The sequence below is a fragment of the Phoenix dactylifera genome, chromosome 14 (assembly GCF_051530095.1).
Source record: "Phoenix dactylifera cultivar Ajwa chromosome 14, Ajwa_hap1_PhDact_Kaust_v1.1, whole genome shotgun sequence".
NCBI lineage: Eukaryota > Viridiplantae > Streptophyta > Magnoliopsida > Arecales > Arecaceae > Phoenix > Phoenix dactylifera.
This window is the reverse complement of record NC_143203.1, coordinates 23810457-23828736: the sequence shown is the minus strand read 5'-3', so window position 1 is coordinate 23828736 and position 18280 is coordinate 23810457. Positions and strand designations below refer to the sequence as shown.

Genomic DNA, 18280 nt, shown 5'->3' with positions numbered 1-18280 from the left:
CGACCCCTGCTCCCGGTTGGAGCAGGTTCACGTCAAAATCCGGGAGGAGCCGCCGCAATTGATTGCGGAAATCCCGGAAGCCTTGGATTAGCCCATTCACGCCCTCCTCTGCTAGGAGGTCGTGAAACTCCTCCGACTCGCGGAAGAGCCTCACCGCGTTCTGAGCTTGCTCCCGGGCCTCGAGCTCCCGAGCCTCATGATATGCGGCCTTCCGCTCGAGGTTATTCAATCCCCGCTCGAGCTCTAAGTGGCGAAGGCGGGCGTTCTCCACCTCCTGCTCGCGGGAGGCCAGCACCAGCTCGGCGGCAGCCAGACGAGCTTCCGCGGCGCGCAGTTCGGACCTCGCCAACGTATGCGCGCCCTTTTCTTCGTCGAGCTCGGCGGTGAGAGCTCGAACCCTTTCCTCGGATGCTCCTACTTTTTCCTAGAGCACCTGACGTTCGGCCTCGGAGGCCTGGTACCTCGCCTCGGCGGCCAGGTACCTCGCCTGGGCCTCGTCATACCCACGCTGATACCTCCAGGCCCGCTTCCGGTAGTCGTGGGTGATGTGCATCAGCATCTCCGTCTCGTGCAAATGCTGTAAAAGAGACGAAAAGAAAAACATCAGGCGCTGCGAGTAAAAATTTTACAAATTACACAGATGAAAAATTTTACATACCCGGACGGCGTTGCAGCGGGTAGAGTCCATGAAAGCATTGTAGCTCATGGACTGTATCAGGGCCCGGTCGGCCGAGAGCAGCGCGACCCGAAAAACTTCGCGCGCCACTCGAGGGTTTTCGAGGGCTGAATCGCCCTCGAACACCGACCAGTTGAGTGCTAGAGGCACTCGCTCCTCCGAGCCCGATGGGCCCGAAAGGCCAGCATCGGCTGACCTAGGCAAAGCCGACCCCGAGGCTCCCTGACTACCCCCCGGCTCGGAGCTAGGGGGCTGGGGTCGGGCAAGCGGCTGATTTGACTGCCGCACGACTGGAGCAGGACGCGCAAGCGCGGGACCTGCGGAACTCCTCTCCTGATCGGCAACTGGAGCGTCCTGCCGACCAGGAATTTGCGCCAAGGGCGTCGGGCATGGGCGCGCCGCCGAAGCTCCCCGGAAGCCCGAGCCCCTGGAATCCGCGCCCTCCCCCCGACCCGCCTCAGAGTGCGAAGGGCGAGAAGGACCCGCCTCGGTCACTGCTGGCGCCGGGGGCGCTGGGGTCGCCGAGACCTTCTGTTTCTTTCTCGGCTCAGTGGGCTCGCCCGAGAGCTCGGCTGCCCTCTTCTGGAAGCGGGCGTAGAGGACTTCGCTTTTCGTTACCATCTTTGCGATATCTGCAAAGGCAAAAAGGATTAGAACATTAGAACAGTAAGGAAATAAATACACTTTGTAATTACCCTTACCGTGGGGACGTGCCGAGCTCAAGCCCACGTTCACCAAAGCGTCCTCACATATGAGGCCGTTCAGTAAGATGCCGTCCCCGAGGCTGCGGATGGCGTCAAGGATCCCCTGCTCACGTGTAGAAAGTCTGGGGGGTTTGTTGATGGACTTGAGCTGAGCCGGTCCCCACCTGGGGTCAAACCCCCAGGACTGTGCAGAACTAAGGAAGAAGAATTTCTCCTTCCAGCCATGAATGGATGAGGGGGCACCATGAAAAAGTGGCCGACCCGCCCGAAGGGCGATATACAGCCACTCTCCGTCTCCCGGATTCGACTTAAAGATAAAAAGTCGCCGGAAAACGTTGACAGAGGTCGGAATCCCCTGCAGTAAGCACAGCGATAGGAAACCGACCACTGTCCTCCAGGCGTTCGGAGTGAGTTGCGCCGGAACCAACTGGCACACCGTCAGCAACTCATTCACGAAGCCGTGAAGAGGAAATCGGAGGCCGGCCCAGAGCGATTCCAGATGTACTCCGACCCGGCCTACCGGAGGATCGACTATCCGATCCCTTCGCCTGGCGGGCTCCAAGCGGAACCCGTGAAGAGGGAAAAACCACTCTTCGGCCATTTCGACCTCCAGGACGCTCATGGTAGACTCGACCTCACTGGGGAGAGAACCCATTGTAAGGGAAGAAAGGGATTAAGAAGGAAAAAAGGACGACCTGGGGAAGACGCCGGAGAATAGAACTCCGGACCGTGAAAAGCTGAAGGAAGAAAAGCTGGAAAAAGGCGATAAGAATGGGACAGAAGGCCAGGGGAGAGTTTATATAAACCTCCCCAACGGCCCTGATCGGCGAAAAGAAAAGCCGCATCCCGTTGAGATGACCGCACGTGTCGGTCCAAAAGACAGAACGACACATTTAATTAGGGCTAACGCTTCGGACGCCGAAGCGCCCCATCGGATCGTGCGGCCCCATCATGAGCCCACGACGCGAGGACGCTTCGCAAAAAGTGTCCCAATAATGAGACTTTTCGGGAAGGGAGAGACGCCGCCTATTAAAGGCACCTCGAAGCGCTCGATAGTTCAAAATGCGCAATAAATTAGAATTTTCGGAATCCGTAATGACCCAACTAAAGCTACTTCCCACGCTCCAGCTGGTAGCCAACTGGAACTCGGAAGTCGGGGAGTAGTGTTGGGGGAAAAATCCCAAGTCATACCGCCACGGAGGCGCTCGGCCAAAGAGCGCCGACCGGAAAGGCGCTCGGCCAAAGTGCACCGACCAGGAAGATGCTCAGCCAAAGAGTGCTGACCAGAAAGGCGCTCGACCGAAGGATGCTGACCAGCAGGGTGCTCGGCTAGAGAGCGCCGACCAGAGAGAGCGCCAAGAAGAGGCGCCCAACCAAAATGACCAAGTAGGGATGCTCGGCTAGAAAGAATCGACCAGAAAGCGCCGACCAGGAAACCAACCAAAGAGCGCAAGACGCTCGCCCGAAGGGCCCCGAGCAGAAGTACTAGAAGCAACCCCGCCACAGGGCGCCCCTCTGGGCGACCAGCTCGGCTCGGCACCCCTGCCGAGCCGATGCCTTGCCTAACCTTCTCGAAAGGTCTGGCGGCTACACACGCGACTCCACTACGACCTGCCACTATCTCCAAGCCATCAAGGCATAAGATCTCCGCAGGTATTTGGCATGACCTGCCATTAATGCATGAGACCCCCTCAAGTCTCCGATGCACTCAGTCATTTAATGAACACGGCCCAAAACGATCTCCGGATCACTGAACCATCAGAGCGTATGGCTCTCCCTGACCGCCGGTTCACTCGGTAATAAATGCACTTACCATCCACGGACCCCAGGCCCACCACGGCCGGCGGTTCAACCACTCCAACAGGTCTGATCGACCGTGACAACTTCCTGACTCCGGTCCGATTCGGCCTTATTCTCCACTGCGCCATTAATGGGCCAAATCGTGCCCAATTATTACAAAACAGGACAAACCTCCTGTCACCTCCCAGGTAACAAAAATCCTTCTATAAAAGAAAACCTGGGGAAAAAGAGATGGGGGGCCCGGACTCGGACTGGAAGAGAAAAAGAAACAGCACAGACACAATTAAGCTTAATATTCTCTTCATCTTCTCCACATATCTCTTGCTTGCTCTCTCCACATACTAGCCCCCTCTGACTTAAGCATCGGAGGGCCGGTGCCGGGGAGCCCGGCCACCGGCTTCTTTTTGTAGGACAGGACAGGACGCCCTCTTCGTCGCTCACCCCACTCTCCACAGCCTCCAGGAGGACGCCGCCGGCCGGCGCACCGCCGTCCGCCCTCTCCGTGGCGGAGCTCCTCCTTCCCCGGCTTCGCGGCGGCCCCCGGGTCCAATTTCCAGCAACATTTACCATCTTATCATTTAAGAAATTATCCAACACATTATGAGACTGTATCAAAGATCCACTCGGAGGACTTTAACAAATCCCAAACAAATGACAAAGTTCGAAAGGGAATCTCTTGGAATCCAAAAAAACAAAGAAAGATATTAGTAAATTAACTAAAGGGTACTAATGTTATTGCCTTCGGTTTTCATTTACATAACATTTCAGGAGAGGTTTCGTAAATCCTCCGCCAATCATTCTTGTGGAGGGAAACTAGGAGCAATTCAGAGACTGGGGATTGATGAGAGGAGTAAGCTAACGCATTGTTATTGATACCAATCTAATTGGAGCATCCGAAGCAGTTTGTCAGGAGAATAGATGACTGCATTTCAGTGGCATGACTTCATTCTTTTAGTTAGAGCATCCTTAATAACACCTTTAAAAGACACGGCGAGGAAAGTGCTGCGATTCGTAGATGGTTAGCACCTCATTTATAAGTATGAGAGATCTCTTAGGACGTAAGGGGCGATTGGAGCTTTTCTATTTGGATGCATGTATGAGTATGACCTTGTGGAGCCTTCAAAGACATTACTATGGGTAAGGCACTTAGGCACAGGCATAGCTTGGCCCGGGTTCTTGGTATTCAGGTTCACTTCTACTAGAATGATTTGGCAAGTCTTAATCAACCAATCCTTGAATTTGGTACCAATTTCCCCATGCCATGCGGCATGAAAAAGCTTCCTTTCATAGCATTACTCATCATCTTTTGAAGATGTGGTATCTTTCTAAAAGCTATAGCTGGATATTTGTTGGAATAATCATCTCAAACGAACTTAAATAATCCACAAGTAATTTAATTTAACTGAAACAACCGGTTCCAATGCATAGCTCTTCGACGTCATTTTCTTTCGATCCACAATAAAATAAATAGTACCTATAGGTCGGTCGAAGATGTGTTGTCACTGTTTTTAAAAGAGTTCGCCTTCTTACGTGCACCGAATTTTGGCGATCTCTTTTCAAGATACAATGGACTGTTAAATTTGTAGACGTGCATGGTATTACAAATTTTCTTAAACTCGCCAGGGTTTTTTTTTCGTATACTCGTACACGATAGTCTGGCGAGCGATGAAGAGATGATAGAAAAAGAAAGAAAGCAAGGCTTGAAAGGCTCTTTCTTCGCGTGAAACCGTGAAGAAACAAAGAAGATCTGAAGAATAATAAATGAGAAATAAGAGGAACCTGTTTTCTCTCCTTCTCAATATGACTTTCTATAGGCTTCACCTAGTTGGTCTCTAACATTTTCCTATTCAAGACGGTTTTAAATGAGGCGTCCGTTGAGTTCTTCAACAGACAAATTTTCAAAGGATTAGCTTAAATGAAAGACAGTTTTATAACCGTTCTTTTCAAATTTCATAACCTCATAGATATTTATGAATATAGGTATAGTCCAACTTGTAATTCAATGATTTTGCTAATTATATTAGCCCAACCCACGGATCGGGCCGGCTCACTCCAAAGCAATTCATAGATATTTATGAATATAGGCCTAGCTTATTCTGTAACCCAATAGTTTTAATAGCCCAACCCATGAATTCCATAGGTTTTATGGTGCAATCATGGTGCAATCATCCAAACAAGCTTTTAAAGAAAAGATTTTCATGATAGGCTCTCTAAAATTCATGAGAGATCAACCACATCCAAGCCTTATGTAAATAGATACTTAAATTTTAATAAAATTCCGCTTAATTATATAATGGAATTTTGAAAAGAGTGCTGCTACCAGTAACAAATCAGATTGCCCCTCTTATTGGCTCATGTGGCTGTTAAGGATTGATACAATTCAAGGGCGAATAGCATCCAGACCGATCGATTTCTTGGACAAATCACCGATTTTCGTATCGAACCGGTGTATCGAGCGATGTCGTGGACCGGATTTAGCGTTTGCCTTTAGAAAAAGGAAACGGGCACGTGATAGGGGTATAATTGTGAATATACCTTGAAATCCCCACATCCCGCCCGCCCCGCACCATCTACCTTGAAATCCTCCACCGCCGCCGTTTCTCTCCGTACTCTCTCCTTCTCCTTCTATACGAAGAAATTTATGGAAGGAAACAAAAAAAGCTAAAGAGGCAAGGAAGAATTCGTTCGATCGATTCGAGCAAATCGGCACGTTTTCGCGATCATTGGGAAGCTTTTTTTTTTTTCTTGAATTCTTAAAAGCTTGGAATTCAAAAAAAGCGAGGGATTCGGAGAATGAGCTAACGGTAACTTTCTTGCTCTGAGTGGTTAATGAGAGAATAAATGGGATTCCGAATCCGTTTGCTTTTATTGATTCCCAAAAACTCCTCGGTTTTAAGTTTGTTTTCGTTTCCGGGGGGCTTTGGTTTGAGTCCATGGGCGGTAAGCCGAAGAGAGAAAGCTTCGAGGTCCTTTTCTTTTCTTGATTTCTGAGTCGTTTCTGGAGTTTATTCAAGTTCTAATTCGTATTCTTTTGAATTTTCTTGGGGGTTTTGTATATTGGATGTTTTTTCTTCACACGTTTTGTTTGGTTTTTTTCCCGAGATGTTAGATTAAGGAATTCGTGGATTTTATTTCGATGATATTTTAATCGAATGATTTCGGTTGGAGTATCGTACCGTAGCTCGTTCTTGATTTTATTTTTTTGGTAATTCTGAATATTAGTTTTTTATGGTTCACGAGAGCATAGTGAAAGGGAGTTTTTTTAAAAAATAATTGGAGAACAAGATTTGATTTATTTGTAATCTGATTATGTGAAGAACATGTTATGTGGATTAACCAAAGTTTCTTTTAAAAAAATATTTTAGAAGCTCTATTTTTCTTCTTTTTCTTTCTTAGTATTTCTTCTGTGCCCTTGAATTAAAAAAAAAAAAGGTTGTTGAACTCTATATTAGGACCATTGTTTGAAACTTTTTTTACTTTTGTATCACTCTTTTATAATATTATTCCCTTTGGATGTTCCAAAGGGTGGGGATGTTCGTCTTTGTCTCATCTGGGTTTGTCCTGTTTCTATCATTGCTGCATCTAGTAAATTCTTATTAAGTCTTTGCTTAAGATTCTTCTTAAGTTTTATACATGTATTTAGTTTCTGCTTCTGGTTTTGAACATATTTTACATCATAAACTATGTTTTTATAGATTTTACTGACTCGGGTTTCTTCATATCCTCAGATGGGATTCTTTCACATCTTGACTGCTTCTTTTGTCTCTCTTGCTGATTTTTCTCCTGATTGCTTACAAAAGGACTTTTGTTTGACATCTGACAATTCTAGCAATCTTCTATGTCCTTATATCTCATCCAGGATAAGTGATTCTTACACGGCCTCCATCTTTTTACTTGAGCTTGGTGGGGTTTAAAAGAGGTTCTTCAACTCTTGTAAGACCTGTATTTCATCATTTATATATGGGTTCTAAGCTAATTTTTTGGTTTTTTGGGTTTCACATGGTTTTTCTACTCTTATTTTGCATATATTTCTTGATCAAGGATTTCACTAGTCTCCTGATCGAAACTGTTGAAAGATACTTCCTGTGCCTCACATGAGCATAAATATACAGGGTTTCAGAAATGAGGAAGTTCTTTTCCTTTAGATCTTCATCATCCAGCAATGCAAACAGAAACCCAACACCTACAGCTCCTGTATCTTCCAGAAAGGTCAACAGCTATCAGGAGACACCATGTCAGAATGGTGCAAAAATTCCAGTGGTTGAAAAGATTCAGGATGGCTCTCAAATGCTCAAGTACTCTGCTTTTAAGCCAGTGAATCAACACCAGGAAAGTGATATTTCATCTTGTTCGCTTCATAGAAGGAGCCTTTCATTTTCCTCTGCAATTCAAAGTGGCACAGGAGAAGGAAATATGTGTTATTTAAGCAATTTAAGCAGATCACCATCTAGCTGTGGAAGTTCACCCTGTCATGTCACCAAATGCCATGCACGGTAAGTGTATTATACCTATTAGTTACTGAATCATATGTTTTCTGTTCCTAGAGGTTTTCTCTTCATTCTGTTTGATCATTTTTTCGCACTGAATTGTGATTATTAGGATGTTTTCTTAGTTTCAGATGAGGCCATCTTATAGACTGCTATTTGTATGCATGCATGAAACAGCACTTGCATCTTGTAGGCACTCTTAGATTTCTAGTTTTAATTAACTAAACAGGTAATTTGATTATTTATTTTTATGGTTAAGGGTTCTTATATCTAGATCAGCTCACACAAAGATACTTTTATGTGTTTATTTTAGTGTCGCATCATTTGTTGAATAAGATATGTACTGCATAACTACATTATCGAGCTTTACATGCTTTCTCTCTCCCCAGTGAATTGACTAGGGACCACTGATACATTTACATCACTATGATGATGTTCTTGGGTAGAAGTGCTTTTAAGGCATTTCTGTCCGTTTGCTCCACCTACATTCATTAGGAGAAAAATGGACTTATAAGTTGTGATTGTCAAGCAGCTAGGATATCATGATCTATAAATTTATCAAGCCAACTCACCAAACATGAAGTCTGGTGATGCCAATGCATCTGCACTTGTGATCATGCTTAGACTGGCATAACCCCATATTAAGCTTAATTTACTTTAGATTGCTGCTTAGTCACTTGCATGGTACTCTAATTGTTTTGATAATCAAGGATAACTCATAACAAATAAATAGTTTTAATTGATATATGTGTATATGCTATATGGTTGTTATATTTTTGCTTGCTATGCCTTTTTTATTAAATCCTTATGTTTTCTAATTCTTCTACGTCCTCTTCTGCAAGAATAAAGAACATTTCCTTTCTTTGTTGCTCTAAGTTTTCGGATGCATGTGCCTCTACAGAACTTCATAGTTCATAGTATGTTGAAATTGGAAAGAATTGGCTTTCACTGCAGTTGCATGCTGTCACTTCCTACTCGTAATTTTTTCCCTTAATTTTAACCTAAGATGTGGAGTAGCTATTTTATTGGATATTTTATTTATTTTCACCTTCCTTGTCATAATAGCTGATGCATGTTGCTTCATCAACAGGTTAAAAGTTATAAAATATAATGCTTTCATTTGCTGAAAATGGCATTTGTATCACCTTTAGTTCTTTGATTGCCTTCATACTTTCCCTTATATAAGAATCAGATAAAATTGAAACATATAAAATTCAATTAGTAACATATGTTGCATGATAATGATGACCCAACAATACAGGGCAGCTTGGTTGCCTTTTATATTTCTGAAAAGAAATTATGATAACATTTTCTTTTTGCTGTAAAATGGAAGATGGGTGGATGAGAATTCTGATTTTTGCAGAAGTCATTTTTCAGATTTATTAACTTTTTATTGCTTTTAATAAAACAGTTTTTAGGAAAAATGACATACTTATTTCTAAAATCACCTTGTCTCTGATGTAAAACAGACGTTATGTGGACAGGCATTAGCCTCTTATTATAGAACTTGGGAACCAGCATCTTAGAATTTTTAAAATATGTTCCTCAGCAAGATTTGTGATGTTGCAGATTGTGCTGTCTTGACTTTCATCATTCTTAGATATTATGCTGGGGAAGCTCAAGTAAACTTTAATTTAAAATTACTTAAACTGTCATGTTTACCTTGTTAGCAATTTTTTGGATATGGGCTTCTCATTGATAGCAAATTTTTCGAAAAAAGTACATTCCTGCTGTAATTCACTATTATGTGGGATCCCTATTATCCAACTCAAAAAAGATTAACTCTATAAGAGTTACACCATTTGTAAATTGAACCTGAACCTGTATATATACACATATATAAATATATACACATATATAAATATATATATATATATGTACACATATATATATATATATGTACACACATATATATATATATATATATATATGTACACACATATATATATATATATATATGTACACATATATATATATATATGTACACACACACACACACACACATATATATATATATATATATATATATATATATATGTACACATATATATATATGTATGTATGTATGTGTGTGTGTGTGTGTGTGTGTAGATATATATATATATATATATATATCTACACACACACACACACACATACATACATATATATATGTGTACATATATGTATCTGTATGAATATATGTAAATAAATATGTATATATATGTAAATATATATATACATATACATATATATGAATATATATGTATATGTATATATGATGTGTGTATGTATGTATTTATATATGCATATAAATACTATCTCCTTCTCAGACATGTACATGTGCTTGTGCACTAGGACTCACAAATGTGATCGTCTTTAGACATGAAGTACACTTGCTTATGATGGATTCTACTTTGCCCTCCCAAATTAAAAATGTTTCTTAGTCATATAACTAAACATCTGGAGATGCTCCTTATTTGGTGTCTCCAATGTTAAATTTCTTATCTTGTTTCAAACTGTTTGATCTGACTGTATCCCCTTTTTACTTTAGCTGCAATCCTCAGAATCCAGAAGGTTGTACAACACCTAAAAGAGGTGGTCGATCTGCAGTTCGTCATTTACATGCTGTTGAGAAACTAGATTCTCCTTGTTCATCCAAAGGTTGTCAGTGTTTATCAGGAAATTCACCTTACAAGTCTCCAATTCCACTAAGATGCAGGGCTGCTTGCCTAACTCAGGTTTTAGATAAAAACAAAATTCTAGACCACTATGTTGATGGAGAGCATCAGGATGTCAAATCCCAGAAGGATTCTCAGAACCATTTTCCTGATACTGAAAATGATTGTTGTCCAGCAAAGAATAAAGCATTTCCCTGCTCAGGAAGACCACCACGCGCTCAATGTACGGCGCCATCTTCACCATCATATAGCAAAGAGAACCTTAGAACCTACTCATTTAGAGAAGTAAAAGATATCCGACGCCACCTTTCTGCAAGAGATTGGAAAAGAGATGATCTCGTGCCAGCATCCCCACTGAGGCATACAAAAAAGACTCCCGAGAATCCATTGCATGCATGGCATGAGAGATCTATGATGAAATCACAAGATTATGACTCTGAAACTATTACAACAATTGAAGATATATATGAGGATTCATCAGAACATTCAAATGACATTGGCCACCATTGTTCTACTGATTGCTCTCGGCCTTATGAGAATTTTAATGACTATTGTAATGAGGAGTCATTGGGTTTTCAAAGTCCAAATTGTTTTCTCAAAAATGTTTCAATGGACAATAAAAATGATAAATTCACAAGTCCTGTGCTATTGGAATGGGATATAGGCCAAGAGTTACTTAAAAAGGTGAAGGAGGTAGAACAAATTGTCATGCTTCTATCTGAGGAAGATTTGGAGCTGGAAGAACTTCAGAACTGCAGTTTAAATGCACCAGCATTGCTGCAGACAATTAGGAATATTAGTGAAAACAGGAAAAGCTTGGCAGTTGAGCTCTTATCACAGATAAAGTTCCGACTTGCAGAGAGGTCCGATGCAAAAGAGGGATTGAAACAGGCTAAGTTAGAACAAGACATTCGAACTAGGAGGCTGGAAAAGGAGAAGATTGAACTGCAATCAAGCTTAGAAAAGGAATTGGACAGAAGGTCCAGTGACTGGTCCTTGAAGCTTGAAAAGTTTCTATCTGATGAGCAGAGGCTTCGGGAACGGGTAAGGGAACTGGCAGAGCAAAATGTATCTCTTCAGAGGGAAATATCTTCACTTAAAGGGTTTGAGGTGGATACAAGAAATCAGATTTTGAATTCTGAAATGCAAGTAAATGATCTGACAGCTAGTTTGGAGCAAGCAAGGACAGAGAACCACGACCTCCATCAAGCCTTATCACAGTTGCAGGAACGCTTAAATGGTGCAGAAGAGGATCAGGAGTTTATCAGAAGAAGCTACAAGGAGAAAGAGAGGGAGAACAAGGAATTGCAGAAAGTGGTTGTACAGTTGCAAAGGGTGTGCACTGAACAAGATAAGACAATTAATGGTTTGAGACAGGGCTTTACTGATGAAATTGCAAAGCAATCAATAGAGAGAGGCGATCATGAAAGAATGTTGCAGATGGAGATATTAAGATTGACAGGTGTGGAACAAAACCTAAGGAAGGAGGTAGAGACTTTGAGGCATGAACTGGAATCCCTGAGGCATGAGAACATGGGCCTCTTGAATCGCCTGCATTCTACTGGAAATGGCTATGGGTTCTCCGCAATTAAGCTTGACCAGGAGCTTTGTGCCCAAGTAGATTTCTTGCAGAATAAGGGCTTGTCCTTGCTCCATGATTTTGATCAACTTACTGGTGAGTTATTGAGCTTTATAAATTGCCAGAAGAAGTGTGAACATGACCAAGAAGCTAACAATGATTTTGATGGATATCCATTTGCTGACTACACTATGAAATATCAGAGTTTAAGGAGAGGACGTGAAAATTTTAGAAGAAGTATGCAAACAATAGCAGCAATTTTAGTCGATAAGTCCAATTCACGAGCATTGGATTGTCAGTTAGAAACTACAGAACATGTCGGGTCACAGCATTCAAAGGTATAATCCACTTTTTATGTTTTTATACTTTTACAGCCAAAATCGAAATTTTGATATTCTAAATCCATCCCCAGTTTTAATATTACATCAGGAACTGTATAAGTATCTTTGTAATCTGGACAGTTGATATTTGAAATGCCTGTCCAGTGTAGCCTTGTGATTGCTGCATGAAATACTAGACAGATTATTCTAGTACATATTGGTGGCATATGTGTGGACATGTGATCCATTGTCTGCTTCTTTCTTCATGCCATCACTGGGGCGGAAGCTATGATATGAGGAGAAAGTATACAGATGGATGGCACCTGCCCACGTATGTGTCTAGGAAGAACTTAAATTTTCAGTGTTGGAGCTGGAATATAATATAAATAGTGATAGTAACAAAAGTTCTACTAATTTGTGGATTAAAATCAGCGTGCAGTTTCGTGATAATAGGCCTCTGTGAAGATCCTTCCCTACTGATGGTATCTAGGATTTTTCTCTTGAAATCCTTTTTTGCCTGATGTTTTCATTCTCCTTGTATAGGATCAACTAGAACATGAATTGATGGCAGAAACTATGCTAACGAGAGTACTGCGAGAGAAGCTATGCTCTAAAGAACTGGAAATTGATCAACTAAAGGCAGACTTGGCTTCTTCAATAATGGTTCATGATGTCTTGCAAACTGAGATTCAGAGGCTGCAGGACGAACTATCCGGTCTCACCCACAAGATGAAGGATACAGAGCTTCAGGTGTGGCATCATCTGCTAAACATATCTTCCATTAGTATTATCTTGTTAACGATATGGATGTGTTGTATATTTGTACATTATAATAACCATATGCTGACAGTTTCCTAGACATATCAAGAATTAAAGGTATAAGTAAGGGACGTCTACATATTAATGGCATCGCAAAAAGCTATACAGCTTGAATTGTGTTTCTAGAATTGACAGCCGTATTCTTCCATGTTCACAATATATTTGATGTGTATGTCTATTAATGGCATCGCAAAAAGCTGTACAGCTTGAATTGTGTTTCTAGAATTGACATTCATAGTCTTCCATGTTCGCAATATGTTTGATTTGTATGTGCCTTTATTTTATGATATGTATGTCAGTGTGTCTAATTCTGCTGCTCGCAATCTCGGTCAAGCATTTTATAAATTATTATTTTTAAAGCTGATTGGATGTGGCAACCTGATTTTACATGTTGAATAATTAACCAGTAGCTGGCATAATAAGAAAGCATATGGATGTACATATGTTTCATACACAACTATACATAAATGTACATGTAACTTTTTTCAATTTCTTTTTAAATTTTTCATCTGTTGTAAAATTACATCTTTTGCTTTCTCACGGACTTCTTTTTATAGACCAAGAAAATGTTTTCCCATCTTTTGTCTTTTTGAGTGTCTTGATCTAAAAATTACATCATACAAACTTACCAGCAAAGCATTTATAAATTATATCAATAGACCAGCAGATGCATCCTATTTGCTTTGAAGATGATAGACATTGTTCAGTGTCAGTCTATGTCTTAATGAAAAAATCTACATGGTCCATTGTTAGCAGCAAAAATTATTTAAGTACATGGGCAGATGCCTGTCACCATTCTGCGCTTGGCTTTTTGTCTTCTATTTAAAACAGAATTGAGCAAGGTTATAGTGGTATGTGTTAGCTACTAATTAGCCATTTAAACTATGGTATTTTCTCTGAGTTATTTGTTTTATCTCGAATAATTGTAAGTGATAATAATAAACAGGTGCTGAAGAAAGATGAAAGCATCAAGCAGCTCCAGCATGATCTCCAAGAGTGCACAAAGGAACTGACTGCAACTCACAATATACTTAGAAAAGTTTCTGAGGAGAGGGACCATATGTGGGAGGAGGTGAAGCGTTCGAGAGAGGCAGTTATGCTTCTGAATCATGAGGTCCTTTCTCTTAAAAAGAAAATTGAAAAACTTGAAGAAGATGTTCTCACCAAAGAGGGCCAGATTGCTATCTTGAAAGACAGCCTTGGTGACAGGCCATTTGATATCATCTGTAGTCCTAGATCGGTGAAAGAATTTTCACTGGAATGAGTACAAATTAGATGAAGGCTGATGAATGTAAGTTTGTTCTTAATCTTTTTGGTGTTGGTTTCCTTTTCCTTCTATTTTAACATGCCTTTCTTGTTTCTTTATTGGGTAAGGTGAGAGTGCCTATTGCTGTTAAAGTTTTTCTTGTCATAAACTACATGTTCTTTCACAGTATTTTTTGGAAGGGCTTATTGCTTAGATTTAAAAGAAGCAACTGTTCAAGGAGAGCTTGTTTCTCTCTGCTCTTAATTTACAATATTTTTATTTTATTATGGACCATATATTTCCTAATTGTGTATGTACTCGTTTCTTTGTACAAGGCAGTTGTATAAATAAAAAACTTGGGAATGTACATGATGTTTAGATGCATCTGATGGGCTAGGCCAATTATATGAACATTCTAAGAAGTTGATCATGAACCTCAAATGGTTGTTAGTTATGTGTTTTGGTAATGGTGTTGACTATAACCTAGGCTGTTGATGATTGTTTGGTTCGCAGGCATGCTGTTTTGGTTTAGGTCCAGGAAAGCAAGAAGATGGTGAAGGTTATACAGTTAGGGTAAATGCTTTCTTAGGGTTTTTTTTGTCTTTATTAGATTGCACTAGACCTATGGATGCTTTTATGGATCTGTTGATCTAAATTAAGGTCGGTTAGTGATGGGTGTGGATGCTGAATACGATTTTCAGTGGTCATATTATGGTGAAGAGAGGGAACTTGCTTAGAACTGTGTACATTGCAGGATTTAAGAGACAAGTTTTGAATAATGTCAATGAGTATACTAACGGAGTTATCATCTTTGGCTTTCTAAGAATTTGCCCCGTACAGGTAGAATAGGGCCTCATAGCTTCTACAGTTTTGTTGCCGCATGTATAATTTATAAAAGAGTTGTATTCATCAAATAAAACTAAAGCTATGATAAGAATTTTTGGCTTGCCCCTTATACTATTAACAAAAAAAAGGTATGCATTGCTATACTTGAAACCTTTGAATTCACTTCTCCAGTCCAAAAAGGAATCCTAATCCTCTCAATCTGTGGACCTATTTTCCAAAAGACTAAATGACTAATTAAATGGAAAGCTTACTTGGAGCTGATAATTAAATAAAATAATGAGAAATGTGCATAGTTGTTCTATGTATTGCTTTTGTGCACATTCCTTAGAGACTCTACCGACAATTTTATAAATTAACAATGAGACCCTAAATGTTGTATGAGTTAGAAGGTTGAGCAAAAAAAATGTTCTAAGTAAAGAAGTTGAATGCGATGGAAATAAGAACATTGATATGAATGTGGTAATGCTATGAAGGATAGAGTTAGGTTATGCTAAACTAGGATGTTATAAGCAATGCTTTGGAAATCAGAGGAGGTCTCAGTGAAAGAGAGGTACTTAAAATGTTTTGAAGGATCTAGAAAGTGGGCTGAAAGGCCTAAGCTGGCATGAGTGGAAGTTGTGAGAAGGACTGTGGAAAACTTTTTGCTAATAATAAAGATAACAATTAAGACAAGTTACTGGAAGAAACGATTCATAAAGCTAACCTCAAAATGACGGTTTTGGATATAGATTTGAACATATTGACCTTTTTGCTTTGAGTGTATAGATATCTTGCCTGATATAAAGTTGTAGACTTGTATGTGCATATTCTATGTGAGTACCTGCACTTATCTTTTGTAAATTTAAAAGTGGGTATGAGTGGTGCATTTACTCCAATACATGCTTCTCGAGCTTTCCACACACATCTATGAAACTTGTGTAAATAACCAGCATGAATACCGAAAAATTGGTAGTGATACATAGGAGACCCAATTTCTCACCAGGACAAAAAAAAGATCTTAGCACCAGCAGCAACGTGCACATCTGTCATACAATAATACATTATTCAACAGCAATTCTGTACTAATCACTATGTGAGAAATACCTGATTGGCTTTTTAATTTAAATTGCAAATCTTGCATTTGATCATCCTATATAGAGTAAGTTTTAGCAATTTAACACATCAAAACGATATTGATGTTCGCAATCAACTGATTCTGCTTTGAGCATAATTCAGGCTTTGATTTTACAGGTTCCTTTTATTGGGATGTTGTTCTAGGCTTCTCGAGCTTATATCAAATTTATCAGAAGAAATCTTTCAATGTTTGACAGTGTCTGGGTAAACAACCGCTGTTGATAGAAACAAATTGTACTTTTCATATATTTTGTTTTTCATTCTTGTGTTTTTCATTGATTGAACACTTACAGAGTAAGTTTGTTGGTGTCGTTTTTTTTCTTTAGTTTCTTTTATAGCTATCCAAATGTTTAACGGAGAAAGATTACTGATACAGAAAAATGGGGGTTGTTTGATATTTTTTGTGTACATAAATGAGTCCGATGGCAAACTTTATGCAATAAATATTGTGTTACTGGATTTCTAATTTTTTTTAAAAAATATATTATTGTTCCTCTCTTGGGGGATTGGCTACTTAGGCCTGAAAATACTGTTATTTAAAATGACCAAGAAGCAATTGGCCGTCCTAATGATAGGCCTCTTTTGTATCAATGTTTCCCTCTTCTCGTTTTGGTATACAAGATCACTTATACCGTAAATTGTGAAGCCAAGATCAACATTGGTCATATGGAATGTCACAAGAATTTTTGTTGAGAAGTATAACAGCCTATCATGGCAGATATATTACCATTCGTTTGTTCGTTCATGGCACAATTTATATGTAGTTAACCTTCATATGTACTTCAAAATAATTATGGATTATACTTTTGTGAATTGCCAATAAAATATCATATGATCAATAATGCTGCATTCTTGTAAGATCCTATTCATGCAGGACGAGGCAGTCTTTAATATAATGTGCTGTGAACAAAGGAAGAATATAGACAGATGTGGAAAATGTTCAGTTCATAAAATTGTCCCGATTTTCTCTTTTGATGCTTTTTAGAGACAAAAACTCTTATGTTTTTCAAATCTCTCCTGAAGACTGGAGAAATACAGAGATGTTGTTGTGTTTGTACTCCTTTTGATTGCCCTCCTATCATGTATTCAAGGAATACTATAATATCTGAAAGTAGGTTAAAAATACAAGCATCCTTATAATAGTAAAAATCAGCAGAGATAACCTCACTAGTGATGCAATGATAGAAAGGAAGATGCTGCATAACAGAAAGAAAGCTACTATTTTGAGGAAGTATCATTACATATTTGTCCTTTGGGATGGATGCTGGTTTTAGGCATGTGAGTTCTACTAAGAAGCTTGAAAATTTCTGAAACCATGTTCCATATGCTATCCACTTCTGTGGATCTTGAGAGAAAAACAAAGAAGACATCCTTGGGGAAATATCGAAGTTGAGGCCTAAATGATTGAGTCCAGCAGAGAGGGTATGGTTAGAACTTGGCAGTCAAACTTAGCGTAGGCGAAATGACCTAATTTTTAAGTCTGACACTCTCTTCCATTTTGCATGTGAAAGTCTATATACTGGTTTCTTCCCTCCAGTGCCACGGCATTTTCATTTGGAATCTACAGGCCAAAGGAATCCAGAACATGGTACTTCTATGTCTTAACCTGATTGGTGTTCTGATATGTACCCTGGAAAGCTGGCTAACCCAGCTAACCTAAGCTAAGCCAGCTCATCTAAATCTAGAGCTGCTTGCAATATAAATATCAGGGGCTACTGTCTGACATCAGTGGCATGGTCACATGACTCCTATAAACTATTGTGATGAGGATTGTGAGGGGATCAGAGATATGAATAGTCAAATGAGCATCACATGATCAGCCACTTCCAAGTCCCAAGCTATATTAGAAAACAAAGAATGGATTATTGTTTATGATCACTGCAGAGGGAAATTTATTTGTAGATTCATATTAACCTGTAATAACCTCTATGTGTTGCTTAGTTGAAAAGTCTAATAATGCAGCACCGAATTCAGAGGTTTGGTGGAAATGATAGGAACGGATTAACAATATAGCTGAATCTTGTTTTTTT

General features: G+C 40.1%; 1 protein-coding gene across 5 annotated transcripts; it reads left to right on the top strand.

The window, feature by feature from the left end:
• Window positions 1-5734: 5734 nt before the first annotated feature.
• Window positions 5735-16771, top strand: LOC120112715 (uncharacterized). 5 transcript variants are annotated; one of them, XM_039132329.3, is made up of 7 exons: window positions 5735-5984; window positions 7040-7113; window positions 7293-7673; window positions 10201-12244; window positions 12770-12976; window positions 13992-14336; window positions 16368-16771. In XM_039132329.3, the coding sequence occupies exons 3-6, from the start codon at window positions 7303-7305 to the stop codon at window positions 14307-14309; spliced, it is 2940 nt and encodes a 979-aa protein (XP_038988257.3). In that variant the 5' UTR covers window positions 5735-5984; window positions 7040-7113; window positions 7293-7302; the 3' UTR covers window positions 14310-14336; window positions 16368-16771. The 5 variants fall into 5 exon arrangements, with proteins under 5 accessions (XP_038988257.3, XP_088566685.2, XP_088566687.2 ...); XM_088710560.2 differs by having other exon boundaries at window positions 5849-5984; window positions 7222-7673; XM_088710559.2 differs by lacking the exon at window positions 16368-16771 and having other exon boundaries at window positions 5751-5984; window positions 13992-14675.
• The last annotated feature ends 1509 nt before the right edge of the window (window positions 16772-18280 follow it).

Bases quoted from the DNA above. Each gene is read 5' to 3' on its own strand.
- LOC120112715 (XM_039132329.3), top strand. From the start codon at position 7,303: ATGAGGAAGTTCTTTTCCTTTAGATCTTCATCATCCAGCAATGCAAAC. The intron at 12,245-12,769 runs GTATAATCCACT...CTCCTTGTATAG, and splicing joins TCGGGTCACAGCATTCAAAG to GATCAACTAGAACATGAATT. The intron at 12,977-13,991 runs GTGTGGCATCAT...AATAATAAACAG, and splicing joins TGAAGGATACAGAGCTTCAG to GTGCTGAAGAAAGATGAAAG.